At 41.3% G+C, this 18629-nt stretch overlaps 1 protein-coding gene across 2 annotated transcripts in view; it reads right to left on the reverse strand.

The window, feature by feature from the left end:
- ADAMTSL1 (ADAMTS like 1) overlaps positions 1-18629 on the reverse strand; it is a 465616-nt gene that overhangs the window by 379914 nt on the left and 67073 nt on the right. For both annotated transcript variants that reach the window (XM_081893676.1, XM_081893674.1), the window contains exon 2: positions 4801-4923. In XM_081893676.1, the coding sequence (XP_081749802.1) occupies positions 4801-4923 (123 nt within the window). The remainder of the gene's footprint in view (positions 1-4800; positions 4924-18629) is intronic.

Consider the following 18629-nt stretch of genomic DNA (forward strand, 5'->3'; position numbering starts at 1 on the left):
ATACATTGTTATTTTACATATCCAGAGCCAGTGTGGTGTAATGGTTAAGAGCGGTAGTCGCGTAGTCTGGGGAACCGGGTTCGCATCTCCGCTCCTCCACATGCAGCTGCTGGGTGACCTTGGGCTAGTCACACTTCTTTGAAGTCTCTCAGCCCCACTCACCTCACAGAGTGTTTGTTGTGGGGGAGGAAGGGAAAGGAGAATGTTAGCTGCTTTGAGACTCCTTAAAGGGAGTGAAAGGCGGGATATCAAATTTTTTCAAATTTATTTTTTAATTCTATGTTTCTAGTGAATGTTCAAAACTGAGGGTATGTGACAGTAAATAGGGATACCCTGGAGAAAACATGGGATACATTTCTGGACTGCATTCTTTAGTTCATTTTTAGTTATGAATTTAGCAAAAGATGGAATATGATAAAGATTTGGGGGCAGGGGCAGAATTCTTCCCCTGGCCGGCAGAAACATCACATTTCTGAGGTTAAAGCTGGAAGCGCTGTACTGCTATTTTTGTATCATGTTTGTGCAGTGTTTGCATAATGGGGGCCTATGGGGCTACAGGATCGTAACTCACAGATCCATCCTTAAGACTCCAGAACAACAGAATTTGGGGACTTGATTCCCAGGCCGCCCAAATACTGCTTGGGTTGTCAGTGATGGTGATGAATACACATTAGACCAGCCTTTCTCAACCTGTGGGCCCCCAGATGTTGTTGAACTACAACTCCCATCACCCCTAGCTAGCAAGGCCAGAGCTCAGGGATGATGGGAGTTGTAGTCCAACAACATCTGGGGACCCACAGGTTGAGAACCGCTGCCTTAGACTGATATCTAGCAACAACTACTACGTTTTTGCAACTGGTTCTCTGGGAGAAAATCACAGCTAGCTTTTTAATTATTTTGAATAAATCTTTAATTTCTAATTGATGCATTGTTACTTTAAATAAAAGTTTGTTTGAATTATCTGATTATCCTGCAGATAACAATGTAACAATACTCTTGTCATGAAGCCATAAAGTCTGGCCTTTTAGCCTTATGCTTCTGTGCTATAATCTCAGACCGTGGTTCCCAAATTCCACCACCCCAGACAAATAGATAACTGCAGAGTATCTAGGCAGACCATTTTTCTGTCTGTTGTTCACCAATTTAATGAGCTGTGCTAGATGCTAAAGTCACTGCTGCAGGCGATCTGAATAAAGCCCGCAAACCACTGATAGCCCATTGACAGGGCTGGGCCATTGATATGGTTTTCAACATCGCAATATATCACCAGCTAAACACTGTGATTTACCGATATATCATGATGTCTAAAATAAGGATGGAACCGTCTAGAGGCAAACATGGACCACACACTGGGAACCTGTGATCTAAGAGGTAATCTGAAGACACAGTGCTAAACCTTCCAATAAAGTATCAGATTCAGGATGCAGGGAAGAGTATTCTAGGAGGAAATATTTTCCCACATCAAAAACCTCCTGACCATGAAAACCATGAGGGATCTAGGCCAGGCATCTGCCTGAAATTCTAGTCCTCCACTTAAAGTGAGAATCATTCAGACATGATCTCTCCACCTTCTGTGTTCTGAGCTGATAAAGTTCCCAGAGATTTTTATGTCAGTCTTCAATAACAAAGGGGAGAAGTGTGAACCAGGAGATACCCTTGAGTGATAGAATCAGCAACCTCTATTTATTCCGATAGTTCTACACCACTATAGCGGTGTATTGGGTGGTAGAGGAGGGGTAGTACCTGGAGGGGCCACCTTTGGTCCCGACCCTGCACTCAGCACTCATCTGTGGCTCCTAGAAGCTGCCAATATGTGACAGCAGCTACACCCTGTGAAAGGCTCCAGTGGATTGATCGGATGAGATCAATAGTGGGTCCAATGGTCAAGAAGGCAGTTTCTTCATGTGCTGTAAAGGGAACTGAGGGGCAAATGGAACTCATCAGCCTGGTAATTTAGCCCATATAGGAGAATGAAATCTCTGATCCTAAACCTCCACTGCCTTATGGGATTTCCTCAGGAAAAGGAAATGCAGAGCAGGGTCCCTAAGATGGGTGGATAGCACCTTGAACATCTCTTTTCTTCAACTCCTGCAGCCAAGCTGGTGCCAAACATATTGCTCTGCTTTCCTTTGGACCACAGAGTTTTAAAATATCCTGTTCATATTCTGTTCATTCACATTCAACTGATTTGATTTTCTGGCATCTGCCAACCAAAAAATATATATAATTTCTCAATGAAAATTTAAGCTGTAGCATAGCTATCAGGGTGTGTGTTGTTGTTTTTAAAAGCATTATTTATTTATTTATTTATTTTGCTTGTGTTATATTGAGCAATAAAATGAACTTACTGAGAAGAAATAGTTTCTGGTTGGAACTTCCTGTATAATTAACACAGATCGCTTGTTAACCGTGTACAAATACTTGTAGTCCGGCACAAGACCAATGTATTTCAATACAACCACAGGCCAAGCCAGCAAAACAGACACAAAACTAACAAAAGGTTGCCTGCTGGTCTATGGAGCATGGCATTCGATGCACAGAGATTCAAGCCACACATCATTAATCACAGTGAGGGTTAATCGCATCATCTTCACAAAGAATCTTTTTGTCTTGGCAGTAAAGCATTGCTTGATTCTACTATGAGTCTCACCAACAGATTTATACACGGCAAAAACAAAGTGTTGATTTTGCCTGATGTGTGAACTCTTTGGGTGGGGTTGTGAGAATCCTAGAGATGGTTTGCCGAAAAGCAGATGGATTACCAAGGGATTGTTTATTGCATCCATCCTCTTAATGCATCCATCCTCTTTGTTAAGTATGTTCTTTAACCTAAGCAAGATTTATTTTAGCAATCCTCCTCTCTCTAATGTTCCAGTCAACCGTGTTCTCACCAGTCATATCCACTCCACAATCACAAGTGCAGCTGAATTGCAGCACAAAGCAGTATCTTTGTATCTGCTTTTTAAAAAATAAATTTATATAACCAAGATGAAACAACTACATACAATCAGAGAGTCTTCTCCGAATACAACACAGAACCTTGTAAAAGTGTATACGCTAAAAGCACCACAATCTTAACAAACACAAAATGATACACAATAACTTCCATTGCTTGGACTGTTGTCCACAAATAAAAAGATAGACTGAATCAGCAGGAGGAGTTCTGGTTTGCATAACTTAGACAAAGACAGGAGGAAAGAAGAACAAATGCTCACTAAAAATATATATGCCTCTGTTTAATTTCAGGGATAGGATTTCGACACCAGAAACATTGAAATAAATTCAGTGTATTAGCACAAAGCAGGCAAAATCTAGAGAAAACTAGGCTCAGGCAAGTCCCATCGAAATAATGACTATTCAGAAAGAGTTCACCAGCCTTGTCTGATGCCCTACAGATGTTGTCCTCCAGCTCCTATCAGACCCAGCCAGCATAGTCATTGTTCAGGGATACTGGGATTTATAGTGCAACAAAACGCATAGGACAGTAAGTTGGTGAAATCTGGCCTACACTATAGAGCAGGGCAAAAAAAATTCCTTCCAGTAGCACCTTAAAGACCAACTAAGTTAGTTCTTGGTATGAGCTTTCGTGTGCATGCACACTTCTTCAGATACACAGTGTGTATCTGAAGAAGTGTGCATGCACACGAAAGCTCATACCAAGAACTAACTTAGTTGGTCTTTAAGGTGCTACTGGAAGGAATTTTTTTTGTTTTGACTATGGCAGACCAACACGGCTACCTATCTGTATATAGAGCAGGGGTCAGCAAACTTTTTCAGCAGGGGGCTGATCCACTGTCCTTCAGACCTTGTGGGAGGCCAGACTATATTATTAATATTATTTTTTTGGGGGGGGAATGAACGAATTCCTATGCCCCACAAATAACCCAGAGATGCATTTTTAATAAAAGAACTCATTCTACTCATTTAAAAACATGCTGATTCCTGGACCATCTGCGGGCTGGATTGAGAAGGCACTTGGACCTTAGTTTGCCTACCCATGCTATAGAGCAGTGGTTCTCAACCTGTGGGTCCCCAGATGTTGTTGGACTACAACTCCCATCATTCCTGAGCTCTGGCCTTGCTAGCTAGGGGTGATGGGGACCCACAGGTTGTTATAGAGCAATTGTTGCAGGTAAATTTCAACTTCTGTGCAGTCTTGTTGCTTCACTAGGCTATGCTCCGGAACTTCTTTTGTCTTACAGTCACAACTTAAAGCCAGACCTCCGAAGGGTTATGGGAGGGAAATACTCCTTCTGGTTTGCTCCCAGCCTATACTGACCGAGTTACTGGTTCCAGCTCACCATTCAGCTCTTCTCTCTTGAATTCAGAGCAGCCTGGCAGAGCAGCCAGAGCTGCAGTAGATCTCCCTCCAGTTTGGCATACTTGACCGCTGTAGACCACTTCTCAACCAACTGACTCTCTTCTCCCTCATACCTGTTACAGTGCAAGTTTCTCTTTCCTTATGACAGCCTTTCTCAACCTGTGGGTCCCCAGATGTTGTTGAACTACAACTCCCATCACCCCTAGCTAGCAGGGCTAGAGCTCAGGGATGATGGGAGTTGTAGTCCAACATCATCTGGGGACCCACAGGTTGAGAACCGCTGCCTTATGAGTTCTGGGATAGGAAGGAGCTAGAAGAGCACTGCTACGGGAGGAGAGTTTGCCACCAACAGTTCCAACCATGGCTCTAGTGCGTATTATACCTGTTCTTCCTAATATCTCTGAGTTCTCTCTCCTGCCATTTAGAATAATGCCATTTTTCACATGCAGCATATTATTTAAAAGATAGGCCGATCCTACCGTATCTTCAATTCTGTGGTTCGTATTCAGCAAATCTGAAAGGAAATCTTCATTAAGACTCTCTCTCCGAATCAAGGTAAACTCACGCAGAAAGATGGCTCCCTGGCTTTGGTCGCCACCAACCTAGAAACATAAAATACTATCGTTTAGAAAAATAATGCTTTATCTTTGCTGGCAACATCATAGAAAGGAATAGCAATTTCTGAACTGTCTACAAGAACAGTGTAGGAATATGCTGATGAATAAGGAAATGAAATATTTGATCAGCTTTTTTTAATACAGCCAACCATGGACACATTGCACAGTGCAACAGGAGCAATAAACCCCAAATAACAAGAAAGGAAAAGCAACGATTCCAATTATTAGGGTGGGAAAAGATGAAGTCTATAAAATCTCAAATGATCATTTTTTCAAGTTCTCTTTGGAATTATATGCTAAGCCAAAATATGTAGTTTAAGACGATATAGAACAAAATAAACAACATATCTAGGTGACACACAAAAGCATATATTAAAAAATGTTTAGGGGTACTCTCATTTTGACTCAAAGTCATCATTTTATAGTTCAAATCGGGGGAAATAAATACAATAAATGGACAAAAGTACAAAGATTCATAACATGTTTAGGGGTATGCGTACCCCTGCTTTTCCCCAGAAAAAACCCACTGGATTTATCAGCACCAATTGTACAAAGAGATACTTGATAAAGGTAATTTATGAATGACATTCAACCAAGCTTATATTACAGTTGCACTCAAACCAGATAAAGATCACACTCAGTGTGCAAATTATTGGTCTGTATCACTGATTTATGTTGATACAAAGAATTTAACAGCGACTTTAGCAATTAGAATCCAGCAAGTGATAATGTCCGTTATTGAGAATGACCAGACTGGTTTTATAAAAACGAGGCAAGCAGCAGTTTATATGAGATTAGTGGTGGATTTCATGAAAACAAAGATCACCACAGCCAATCACAAACCAACAACCACACCCTTGGCCAACCCCAACCTCTCTCACCACCAAAGGAACACAAGTGAATAGCAGAGAACCTGCACAAGCAATGCTGACACAAAACCCCATATATATTAAGTATAATAGAAACATCGCCACCCAACCCCTCCCCCACCCACCTTTCCCCCCTCCACCTCTTTCCCCCTTTTCTTCCTAATGTCTCAACAAATGAAACTGATCTGTAAAAAAGAGAGAGAAAGAGAGAGAAAGAGAGAGAAAGAGAGAGATAGATTGCACATACTTTTGTAAACCAGGAAAATCAAGAAGAAGAAGAAGAAGAAGAAGAAGAAGAAGAAGAAGAAGAAGAAGAAGAAGAAGAAGATTAGTGGTGGACTTAAGCAAAAATAAAGACCAATTTCTAATTTTATCATTAGATGCTGAAAAGCCTTTTGACACAATTCATAAACAGTATAGAGAAGTAGCTTGAAATAAATTTTGATTTCATAAAATGGATTAAGATATTGCATGACTTGCCTACACGTAGAGTTAAAATGAATGGTATTGTGGACCCACTCTCAGTGACCCACCCCCACCCCCCAAGGGAACAAGGCCTGAGCAAAACTATAACCTGTATAGTCATGGCTAGTATTTATACAAACTCTGCAAATGCCAGCCATCATAATGCTATGTCCCAGATCAGCCTCACCTGGGCTTTGGACTACATTTCCATCAGCCCCAACCAGCATGGCCAATGGCCAGGGATAATGAGGGTTGCAATCAAACAACATCTAGATGGCAGCTGGGTTGGGGCTCTGTGGGTAGTTAACAATGAGTGGCTGAGAGCCACCTGTCACAACTTGTGGCATTATCGCTACTTCCCTTCACCACTGATAAGCCCACCTAGGGTTGAATGGATATATGAGGAAAAAACCATGTATTACTAGCAGCCTACATAGTATACAGTAATGTTACCTCACATCTGGTGAACTTAAAGAACAGCAATTTGTAGCTTTACAACTTATATTCCTGCTACAGCAATTGGCCCAAGAAAGTTTTTTGTCTCATACTTCTTACTGCTGCTTTTATACTTCCCTGGTTGGTTTGTAGACTGCAAAGCTACCTTGGAAATATTCAGAAAGCTTACACTTTATTAGGAAAGCTATGGTTTTAACTCATCTGTCTATATACCACATGACTTTGTCTTAACTAGGAAACCAGGACCAGTCCACCACTCACGGGCAGATATATGGCATTTTAGAGTATAAGGATGCAATCTTTTCACATGAAGAATGAGCAGTGATGTGTTTCATAGTTACTGCGCCTTCCGTTGAGATGGCTGGAGAGAAATCAACTGAGGAGGAAAGGAGAGGGGTGGAGAAAATAAATAATACCGAAAAGGGTGGATGGAAAATTTGAGGTCTCTCAGCACAGAATAGCCTTAGTTTTATACTTTGTAATATGTTGGAGAGAATTCCTTGAGTTCATGGCTGTGAAAAGGAGAGGGAGGTGTCCAGCCCTTCTGAGTGCACTGAACGCTTGTGCTGTAAAATTAAATGTTAAAAATTATATTATTGCTGTAGTATAAGACATATATGGTTTTATGAGCATGGGGAATTTTTTTTAGAAAAAACAGGTGCATGGACTTTGCATTATGTGGTTAACAGTGAGGTACACACCCAACTGTATTACATAAGACTCACTGTGCCATAGCAACACTGAGTACAACATGAATCAGGTGGGAATTGAAAAAATATCTCAAAAGGAATGGTAAAGTGCCACAACAAGCTTGCAGCTGTGGAGAGTTCTAAAGAGCAAAGAGCCATACCCAAGGGGAAACCTACTCATTATGAGAGGCGAACATGCTTGTAAGCTCAGTGTTACTCACATATTTTTAATAAATGCAAATCTGTTTGCAGCTTAGTGTATTATTTGTGAAGCTACTCTCTATGCAGATGTACACCACTCAAGATAGAGGCATTATATTATTATTATTATTATTATTATTATTATTATTATTATTATTATTATTATTTATACCCTGCCCTTCCCGGTTCAGAAAACCAGTCTCAGGGTGGCTAACAACAAATTTAAAACACTTAATTGTAATACAAGATAGAAGCAGCATAAAATACAGCATATAAACATGAATAACAATAAAATTCAAAGTTCAGAAATCAATTTAGGGGAAATCCATCTAATAAGCATTAGGTATTCACCAGGACTAGCTGGCTGAATTAGTCCTCCTTGGGCCAGCGAGGAGGCCAGGGGAGAATTGGCTGTGGGGTCTCAAAGCGGGTGATCTTCATAAAAGGGGAGGGGAGAGAAGGGAAATAAAAGATCAGGCTGATTTCAAATTAAAGGCCAGGCGCAATAGCTCTGTCTTACAGGCCTGGCGGAAGGAGGTTAAATCCTGAAGGGCCCTAGTCTCCTGGAACAGAGCATTCCACCAGGTCGGAGCCATCACTGAGAAGACCCTGGCCCTGGTGGTAATCTGACTTCCTTAGGGCCCCGGACCACTAAACTATGATTATTCATGGACTTTAAGGTCCTTTGTGGGGCATCCCAGGAGAGGTGGTCCAGAAAATACGAGGGCCCTAAAATAAGAAATAAGGGGCAGAAATTATTTTCTTGAGAACAGGTCAAGTGGACTATTTTTCAATTTAAAAATGCTACCTGTGCCCTGAACCGTTTTTCTTTTTTTTGCTGCTGCAAATTAGGGTGGCTAACTTGGTACGTTTTTGGACTACAACTCACATCATCTCTGAATATGCCGGCTGGACACATGGGAGTTGTAGTCCAACAACATCTGGAGGTCCACAAGGTCTTTATTCCTGTTCTCCTCAACACGGAAGCTCCTCAAAAGAGGCATAAATCTCTGGCTGCTTTATATCCCGTTTCTGATTCCTTTGGTTCAATTATCAGCAGCCAGAGATTAGCATGAGCTCAATTTATTGAGCCCAGGGATAGGCAGCAGTCACGATGCTTATAATTAAACACAAGGAATCTGTGTTTATGATTAACTGGCTCAAAATACGGTGCAGTCCCAGCAGGAGAGGAATTAAAAATGTTTCAGTGTGAAATGACACTTAATGAGTGCTAATTGCTTATGATAAGGTCCTGACTTCTCTCGACTGACTGAGAGAGCAAACATTTCTGTACCATCGCAAAAATGCCCTGTTAGTGGATCCCAGGCCTCTTGCTCTGCAAAGTTACTTGGACAAGCAATGACTTCCTGTTAGGGCTTCCAGATGTGTCCGCATTGCTGCTCGCTGCCAAAAACACTTGCTGATTAGCACTGCTGTGTTGCTTCAAGCAAGGGTGGGTTTATTTTCATATAAAAAGGGAGTGGGGAAGGAGAGAAAAATATAAGGGGTGCTGAAAAGAGACAAAAATTGCAAGCAGTCACATCCAGCCTATGTTTAGATGCTTTTGAAGGAGTCCCTTTCAAAGAGGAGAATATGATTGAAGTTATAAAGTCATGCGTAAAAGAGAAAGAGGGGAATACTATTTACTTTCACGAAATACGAGAGCTAAAAGCGATCTCGTGAAAATTAACCACCCAGCAAGATTAAAGCAAAAGGGAACTCTGCATATACACTGTGCACTATGGCAAGAACCAGAAGCGTACCAAAGATTCAAATTTAAATAAAAATAGATTAAATGAATCCATAAAAGGTCAGATACCTTATTTGCCAGATGGTGGGATGAACATCAGAGTACAGAACTCTGTTATCACCCTGTGTTGTTAAAACCCAATGGAAGAGTCACATCCTGGCTCTTTGTCCGAGATAGTTGGGTGGAGGATGGACTGTTAAACTGAGTTCATGTAATCTACGGAACTCAGTTAATTAACAATTAACTGACATTTCATTTCCAGGAATGTGGAAGAAACAACAACAAAGGGATCATCTCTCTTGGGACCTGGACCTCACCAACAGGAAGGAACTGATCAACGAAGAGGAAGTACTGGGAGCTTTGGGAGAAAGTGATCATGTCCTCTTGGGTTTCATGATACAGAGGCAAGGGAAAGCTGAGGGTAGTGTAGGTGATACCCTCTGGACTTTAAGAAGGCTGGTTTCAAGCTTAAGGAACTAGTGGATGAGATTCCATGGTGAGAAATACTCAAAGAAAAGGGAGTTGAAGATGCATAGGAGTTTCTTAATGGTGAAATATTTGAAGGCACAAATGCAGACAAATCCAACAAGAAAGAAGAGTAGGATCGACAAAAACCAGTGTGGCTGCAGAAGGAGGTTACAGATAAACTGAGATTTAAAGAAGGTGTGTGAATAAGAAAGGAAAGAAAGGGGAAATTCATGCATGAATAGTCAACATTTGTAGAGAGATGGTCAAGTGGGCCAAAGCTCTGGATGAGCTCAGGACTGCAAAAGATGCTAAAAATAATAATACTAATAAGGTTTCACATGTAAAGCAAAGAGATATAAAACAGGCAGAGTGGTACCTTGGGTTAAGAACTTAATTCGTTCTGAAGGTCCATTCTTAACCTGAAACTGTTCTTAACCTGAGGTACCACTTTAGTAAATGGGGCCTCCTGCTGCCGCCACGCAGCCGCCATGCGATTTCTGTTCTCTCTCTTTTTTTTTTAAAGAAAATTTATTAAGGTTTTTTAAAATACAAATGCATAAATAACAACCAACTTCATTTACATAACATACTTTCATCACTTATTTGGACTCCCTCACGTCTCCCGCACCCACTTACATCGTAAATAAATTTTTTTCAAACAAATTATCATCTTGTTTAGAATCTTATATCCCTTCATTTTAATACAATCTAACAGTTCTCTAACAAAAGAGAATATGTAATCTTCTTAATCTCACTTATCGTCAAATTAAAATCTAATTTAGTGGTGGACAGTTATTTATGATCAGCACCCTTCTTAACATTCAACCAAGTTACAATGTTTTTGTAGGTATGTCTTGAATTTCTTCCAGTCTTCTTCAACCCTCTCTTCTCCCAGGTCTCGGATTCTGCCAGTCATCTCAGCTAGTTGCATATAGTCCATCAGCTGCATCTGCCATTCTTCCAGTGTGGGTAGATCTTGAGTCTTCCAATTCTTAGCAATAAGTATCCTTGCTGCCGTTGTTGCATACATAAAAAATGTTCGTCCTTCTTTAACACATTCTGGCCGACAATGCCCAGAAGGAAGGCCTCTGGTTTCTTGGTAAAGGTATACTTAAATACCTTTTTCAACTCATTATATATCATTTCCCAGAAGGCCTTCACTTTAGGACAAGTCCACCAGAGGTGAAAGAATGTTCCTTCATTTTCCTTACATTTCCAACATTTATTGTCAGACAAATGGTATATTTTGGCAAGTTTAACTGGGGTCATGTACCATCTATATATCATTTTCATTATATTTTCCTTCAGAGCATTACATGCAGTGAAGTTCAACCCAGTGGTCCACAACCTTTCCCAGTCTTCAAACATAATATTATGCCCGATATCCTGAGCCCATTTTATCATAGCCGATTTAACCATTTCGTCTTGTGTGTTCCATTTCAACAGCAAGTTATACATTCTTGAAAGTACCTTAGTCTTAGGTTCTAACAGTTCTGTTTCCAACTTCGATTTCTCCACCTGGAACCCTAACTTTCTATCATTTTTAAAAACTTCCTTGATCTGAGCGTAATGTAACCAGTCTCGCACTTTATCCTTCGTTTTCTCCAAACTCTGCAATTTCCAATTGTCTACATCTTTTTCTAGAATTTCCGAATACTTTGGCCATTTGGCCTCCATATTGGGTATTTTTCAGGCCTTAGCTTCCAGAGGTGAAAGCCACCTTGGAGTTTTATTTTCTAATAAGTCTTTATATTTTGTCCAGACATTAAACACAGCTTTCCTGACAATATGGTTCTTAAAGGCCTTATTGATCTTAACTTTGTCATACCATAAGTATGCATGCCAACCAAAAGCATTGTTAAAACCTTCCAAGTCCAGTACGTCAGTGTCTTCGAGAAGTAGCCAGTCTTTTAGCCAGCAGAAAGCTTCATAATACAATTTTAGGTCTGGCAGGGCAAAGCCCCCTCTTTCTTTCGCGATTTCTGTTCTCATCCTGAAGCAAAGTTCTTAACCCGAGGTACTATTTCTGGGTTAGCGGAGTCTGTAGCCTGAACCGTCTGTAACCTGAAGCGTCTGTAACCCGAGGTACCACTGTATATGAAATAATTATCAATATACTGCAACGCATTAGCTACAATTCTTTCTCTCCCAGGTGTTTCGGACAATTTATTACAGCACTCCTGAAAAGTTGCTAACAACTTCCGGATAATGGTTTTGAATTATCTTGTTGAGTTCATGCTTTTAAAGACAAAAGTACTTTTTTGCTGTACATCTCCAAGGATACAAAGAGAGTGCCCATACCTGACTGCCCTATTTAAAAGAAAAAGGAGTTGCACTAATGGGACAGTCTGAGATGTGTTACAACAAGCCCAAGAAATTCCCAGTTCAAATAGCAATATATTTCACAAGGGAATGTTTTTCATTCTGCTTGAAAATGTTCCCACCAGAAATTCTAGTTGCCCTTGAAATATGTTAAATCTCTCTTGCCCGCCCCCCCCCCCGAACCTTTCTTTCTACAGAAACTGAATTCAGGGTTTGCAGCAAGACTCTGACTCTTTTCCATGGCCTGTGAAGGAAATGTGGCTTTGTGCTAATTATTTTCAGTCCTCAAGCAGCCACAATAGATAAGCCTGGTTAATGTATTCATTGAAATAAATTATTTGAGCTCCATTTCAGCCTCTCCTTTCTCAAGGAACAAAAGCAACAAAAAGTGATTTGCATTCAAGATTACAGCGTGAAGTTGCCCCCTCAGACAAAGCCACCAGCAACTTAACATCTGAGGCAGACATTAGCAGTGATGGGGATGTTATTTGTAAAGCAAGCACACGCCTACACTTGACCCAGAGTGTTCTAACAACAGAGAAAGCCAACATGGCCCCAGCAAATGGAGTGGCAAAAAAGGGAGAATGGGGGGAAAGAAAAAAAGAACGTAACAAAAAAAACAACACGCCAATACTTCTGCTGCCAAGCAACCTTGGCTGAAAAAAAATATGGGCAACAGACTGTGGGAAAGAAAGATGAACTCATATAGGAGCAAACAAATCAAAGCTTTACATCTGCTTTAAAACCCTGTTGATTAGAACAACCTTGCTGGTGGGCCACCAAGGCATGGCGAAGACAAAAAGGAAGGATGGGGTATCCTTTATAAGCTTGAGCAAATTGCGTTTTACAAAATTTACCCACTTGGAGCTTGAAAGGTGTTGTGAAAAACTGAGGGACGGGTGGGTTGAGTCAGGGTTTGCCACCAAATGTCCCCCAAAAGCAGAAGGAAAGATGAATTTAGAAAACCGTTTGGGCAAAAGATCTTCAGAGGTTTGAGAGATGCTAAGAGAGAATAAGCCTAACAGTTAACAGTTTTAAGTGCAGTGGAATTTTGCACATGGAATTGTAATTCTACTATTTTAGCTAATTTTATTATTTATATATTTTACACTTTAAAAAAAATTAAACTGCCTTGAGATGTTTTTTACCTATAAAGCTTGCCTAAAAATATTTTTTATAATGATAAGTAATAATTCACATACAGTGCTACCTCGGGTTACATACGCTTCAGGTTACATATGCTTCAGGTTACAGACTCCTCTAACCCAGAAATAGTGCTTCAGGTTAAGAACTTTGCTTCAGGATGAGAACAGAAATCATGCGGCGGGGGCGCAGCAGCAGCAGGAGGCCCCATTAGCTAAAGTGGTGCTTCAGGTTAAGAACAGATTCAGGTTAAGTACAGAACTCCGGAACGAATTAAGTACTTAACCCGATGTACCACAGTATTCCCATTTTTAGTAATTCCTGATTAAAATGAGTCTTTACACAATCTTTCCAAATCATTCTGGTTCGCAGGCTTTCCCCCTGTTAAAAGCCAGGATCTAGACTAGCCATTCCCAGCCTGGTGCCCTCCAGATGTTTGGGATAACTCAGTCGGTAGAGCATGAGACCCTTAATCTCATGGTTCGAGCCCCACCTTGGGCAAAAGATGACCCTTTTAGTCCCTTCCAACTCTAGAATTCTATGATTCTATAATAATTCCATCAGTCTTTGCTAAAAGTCAGGGGTGATGGGAATTATAGTCCAAAACATATTGAGGACAGTAGGTTGCAGAAGGCTAGTCCAAACATCATATATGAAGATGGGGTGGGGGGTTATTGTTTTATTTTTGCTTTAACTATTTTTTGGGTCTTCTATCCTATATTTTAAGGGACGTGGGTGGTGCTGTGGGTTAAACCACGGAGCCTAGGACTTGCCAATCAGAAGGTCAGTGGTTCGAATCCCCATGACGGGGTGAACTCCCGTTGTCTGGTCCCTGCTCCTGCCAACCTAGCAGTTCGAAAGCACGTCAAAGTGCAAGTAGATAAATAGTTACCTCTCTGGTGGGAAGGTAAACGGTGTTTCCGTGCGCTGCTCTGGTTCGCCAGAAGTGGTTTAGTCATGCTGGCCACATGACCCAGAAGCTGTATGCCGGCTCCATCAGCCAATACAGCAAGATGAGCGCCGTAACCCCAGAGTCAGCCACGACTGGACCCAATGGTCAGGGGTCCCTTTACCTTTACCCTATATTTTTATCTTGTGAACCGCCCTGAAATCTTTAGATGAAGGGCAGCATATAAATTTAATAGATAACAATAATATTAAGGATCTCAGTTCCATACCCCCATATCTGAATTTCTTTTATCTTCCTCTCCTTACATCAATCTGATTCTTTATCCAAAGTTCTCTGTCCATATAGGAACTGGCGTAAACACCCTTTCATAGAATAAAGGTCAGAAGACCACTAGAAAGAATTCAAATATTCAACAACATGTTATCAAGTGATGGGACATCAAGTGATGAACACACACGTGCAAATCTCAGTTGGTGGTACTTCAGGATAGGAAACTTTATATCAAGCTTTGTTGTCTGGATGGTTTCCATTCCATCAACTACAGGTATATCTAGGTGCCTACTTCCTGTGCTACACCTTAGAAAGATCATCTGTAAGTATGCTGGAGCAGGGCAAAGTATGCTTTTAAATACTCCCATTCCCCAGAATCAAAGAGCTGAGTGGCAGGTTCATTCTGGGTACTGCCCAACACATAATGTGGGTGCAGACATTTCTGATTTACAGGGGTTTGGCAGGCCGTACTGACAACGGGTGGCAGCCTCTGAGCCTCTTGGGCTTGCTGATCAGAAGGTCAGCGGTTCGAATGCCCGCAAAGGGGTGAGCTCCTGTTGCTCGTGTCCCAGCTCCTGCCAACCTAGCAGTTTTAAAGCATGCCAGTGCAAGTAGATAAACAGGTACCACTCTGGTGGGAAGGTAAATGGTGTTTCCATGCACTCTGGTTTCCAGAAAGCTGACTGTGGACAAACGTCGGCTCCCTGGGCCTGGAAAGCGAGATGAGCGCCGCAACCCCATAGTCATCCTTGACTGGACTTAACCATCCAGGGGTCCTTTACCTTTTACCTTACTGATAACACCCATCACAAGCATGCTCAGTAGGACTGTTGACACACACACACACACACACACACACACACACACGGAGGCTGGTTTTTGAGAAACACAAAACCACAGTCCCCTAGGCACATGGAACTCCTTGTAGAGTTCTTTGGATCCTGGCCATTGCATGTTCAAGTAAACCCAGGGTTGTTTGGGGGCTTTTTAAAAGCCTTATTTTCACTTTGTGGCAAGCTAAATTAAAATCAATGTTTCCTTCCACCCAGTGTTGCGGGTGGAGAACTTCTCATCGTATCTAATATCAGCTGTTCCCTGCTAGTTCCATATCAAAAGGAAATGTGCATCATTTAAATAATTTTCATCAGGCCCATGTTTCCGTGAGAAGTCTTAAGTTTGAGGGTCTTTTTCCCATGCTTGATTTTTATGTCCCCCCCTCTCCCCCAGATGCGTTTGATTGGGATGGGATTTTTAATGTTTCCTGCCAATGGTAAAACTGGTTTTAATAACTGATGCATCTCTATTCCGTTTTTAAAAAAATACTACATGGTATACGAATATAGTTTTTTTTACGATGCTGGAAATTTTTTCTTTTTATCTCTCCAATTTGGATATGCTCTGATCTTTGTCACATGTGTTATTAATGAAACAAGCTGGGTCACACTCTCGCAGCTCGAACTTTTTAACTGTTCTCAGATCATTGTGCAGTAAACACGGAATTTATTTTTTCTATATTATCTTATTCTATATGATGATGGCACGGGACAGAGGCTTTCATCATTGCTGGGAGAAGAGATGCAGCTCAAAGAGTCTGAGACTTTGGGCACTGAAAAGGTCTGATGTTCTATCCCAGGTAGAGATGGGGATGTCCCTTACCTGAGGAACTCTGAGGAACCACAGCTAGCCAGTGTAAACAATACAGAGTTAGAGAGATCAGTGGTCTGACTTGGTATAAACCAGCTTCCTTTGTTCCTTCCTTCCTTGTTAAAGATATTTAAGCTTGGTGTGGGATGCTTTTAAAAACATTTATCCTCTTGGTTTTAAGGTAGCCATGTGGGGTTCACTGTCTGTTTCTTTGACTGTAAGTCACTTTGGGTTGCCCTGGATGAGATAAAGTGACCGACAAATTTAATAAATAATAATAAAATTAAAAGCTAAGGGACAAAATCAGTGAACTTCTATTTAATGCCAGTATGTGCCTTTCAAATCTTTAGTTCCGTAACTGCTTTTAAATGCAACCTCCATGTAAGATTTCTTTCAAAAAATTATATATACAGTTAAGGACTTTTAAGCCCTACTGATTTTAATTGGGGGGGGGGGAGAGATAGAGAGAATATGAATATGTTCTTAAAACGCAAGAGGACCAAATAGTTTGTTTTACTTGAACTGTATCTACTGCATTCACATGCATTGGCATTCTTGTACAGTGGTACCTCGGGTTACATACACTTCAGGTTGCATATGCTTCAGGTTACAGACTCCGCTAACCCAGAAATAGTGCTTCAGGTTAAGAACTTTGCTTCAGGATGAGAACAGAAATCGTGCTCCAGTGATGCAGCAGGAGGCCCCATTAGCTAAAGTGGTCTTCAGGTTAAGAACAGTTTCACGTTAAGAACGGACCTCCGGAACGAATTAAGTACTTAACCCGAGGTACCACTGTACTATTTCTGGGGTTTTTTAAAAAAACATCTATAACCATGCAATAGTCTTATAACCCAGAAAGGAGGATTAGGGCAGTGTGACAGGTTCTGCCACACTGAGTGACAAGCCTAGGTGCTGCTGCAGGGCTTCTTATTCTTCTTTGGTGATGCCTCGAGGCCGAGTAAGATTGTCTTCCATAAACACGGTTTTAACAACAGGTCCCTAAGTGACTGTGGAGGCCAATTCTGGATCCACATGTCCTTCCACAGTGGGGACATAGGTTTCTGGGCAGGAGTTGATCACGGTGTGGATTTGCCAAGTGTGCCTTCCTCTTAGCACGTTTCTCCCTTGCGTCCTGAGTTTGAGTGTCTTCAAAGCCCACAACACCTTTGGTAAAGGCTGTTCTCCAACTGGAGCGCTCACAGTCCACTGTTTCCCAGTTGTCAGTGTTTATACTACATTTTTAAAAATTTGCCTTGAGACAGTCTTTAAACCTTTTTTTTTTGTTGACCACCAGCAGTATGCTTTGCATTTTTAAGTTTGGAATAGAGTAGTTGCTTTGGAAGACGATAATCAGGCATCCGCACAACATGACCAGTCCAACAAAGCTGATGTTGAAGAATCATTGCTTCAACACTGGTGATCTTTGCTTCTTCCAGTACACTGATACTAGTTCGCCTGTCTTCCCAAGTGATATGTAAAAATTTTCGGAGACACTGTTGATGGAATCTTTTGAGGAGTTGGAGATGGTGTTTATAATTGGTCCATGTTTCACAAGAATACAGTAAGCATCGCAACTGTGACATAGTGAACTGAGCAGAACGGAAGACAAGAGGCAAAAGAGGCACCAAAGTTTGGCCTTGCACAGAGCATCGTTGAAATTTGAAAGGTCCAAGTCCACCCTCAGAGCCCATTTCACAACAAGTTCTGACGTTTCATGCCTACTGTGGTACCTCGGGTTAAGAACTTAATTCGTTCTGAAGGTCTGTTCTTAACCTGAAACTGTTCTTAACCTGAAGCACCACTTGAGCTAATGGGGCCCCCTGCTGCCGCTGCGCCGCTGCACAATTTCTGTTCTCATCCTGAAGCAAAGTTCTTAACCCGAGATAATATTTCTGAGTTAGCAGAGTCTGAAACCTGAGGTGTATGTAACCTGAAGCGTATGTAACCCGAGGTACCACTGTATTTCTATCATTCTTCTCGAAAGAACCTTGCACTTCCAGTAAGTCAACTGGCATCCATTTAGTCAGTTTACAGTTCATTTTAATTAACATTTCAAGAGCAGCATATTAGACAAGATACAAAAACTTACAATATAAAGTCTAAATATACAGGTGGTTGAATATATTGGGATGGGGGCATGGGGAGAGAAATTACTCGGCAGTCATATGTCATTTTTAAGAATTTCAGTCTTCCAACTCAGGAAAACCAGCATCACAGCATGACCTGCAATCACTAACAAGGATAGTTGTGGGTTTTTTTGAGCAATCACAAAGGCCTCATTTTGTTCAAAGCAGCAGTGACTTGGGATGAAATGGAATATTAGAAAATTGTTGTTCATCATGGCTGCTGGCTTTGGTGCAAAAAATTGTGCTAAGAGGCAACGCTACTTAGTGCCAGATGAGTTGCAACAACTCTACAGCTTTTGTCCCTTATATCAGTGTTTCCCAACCGGTGTTCCGCGGCACACTAGTGTGCCGCCGGACGTTGCCTAGTGTGCCGTGGGA

The sequence above is a fragment of the Podarcis melisellensis genome (genome assembly GCF_964234715.1).
Source record: "Podarcis melisellensis genome assembly, chromosome: 17".
Lineage (NCBI taxonomy): Eukaryota > Metazoa > Chordata > Lepidosauria > Squamata > Lacertidae > Podarcis > Podarcis melisellensis.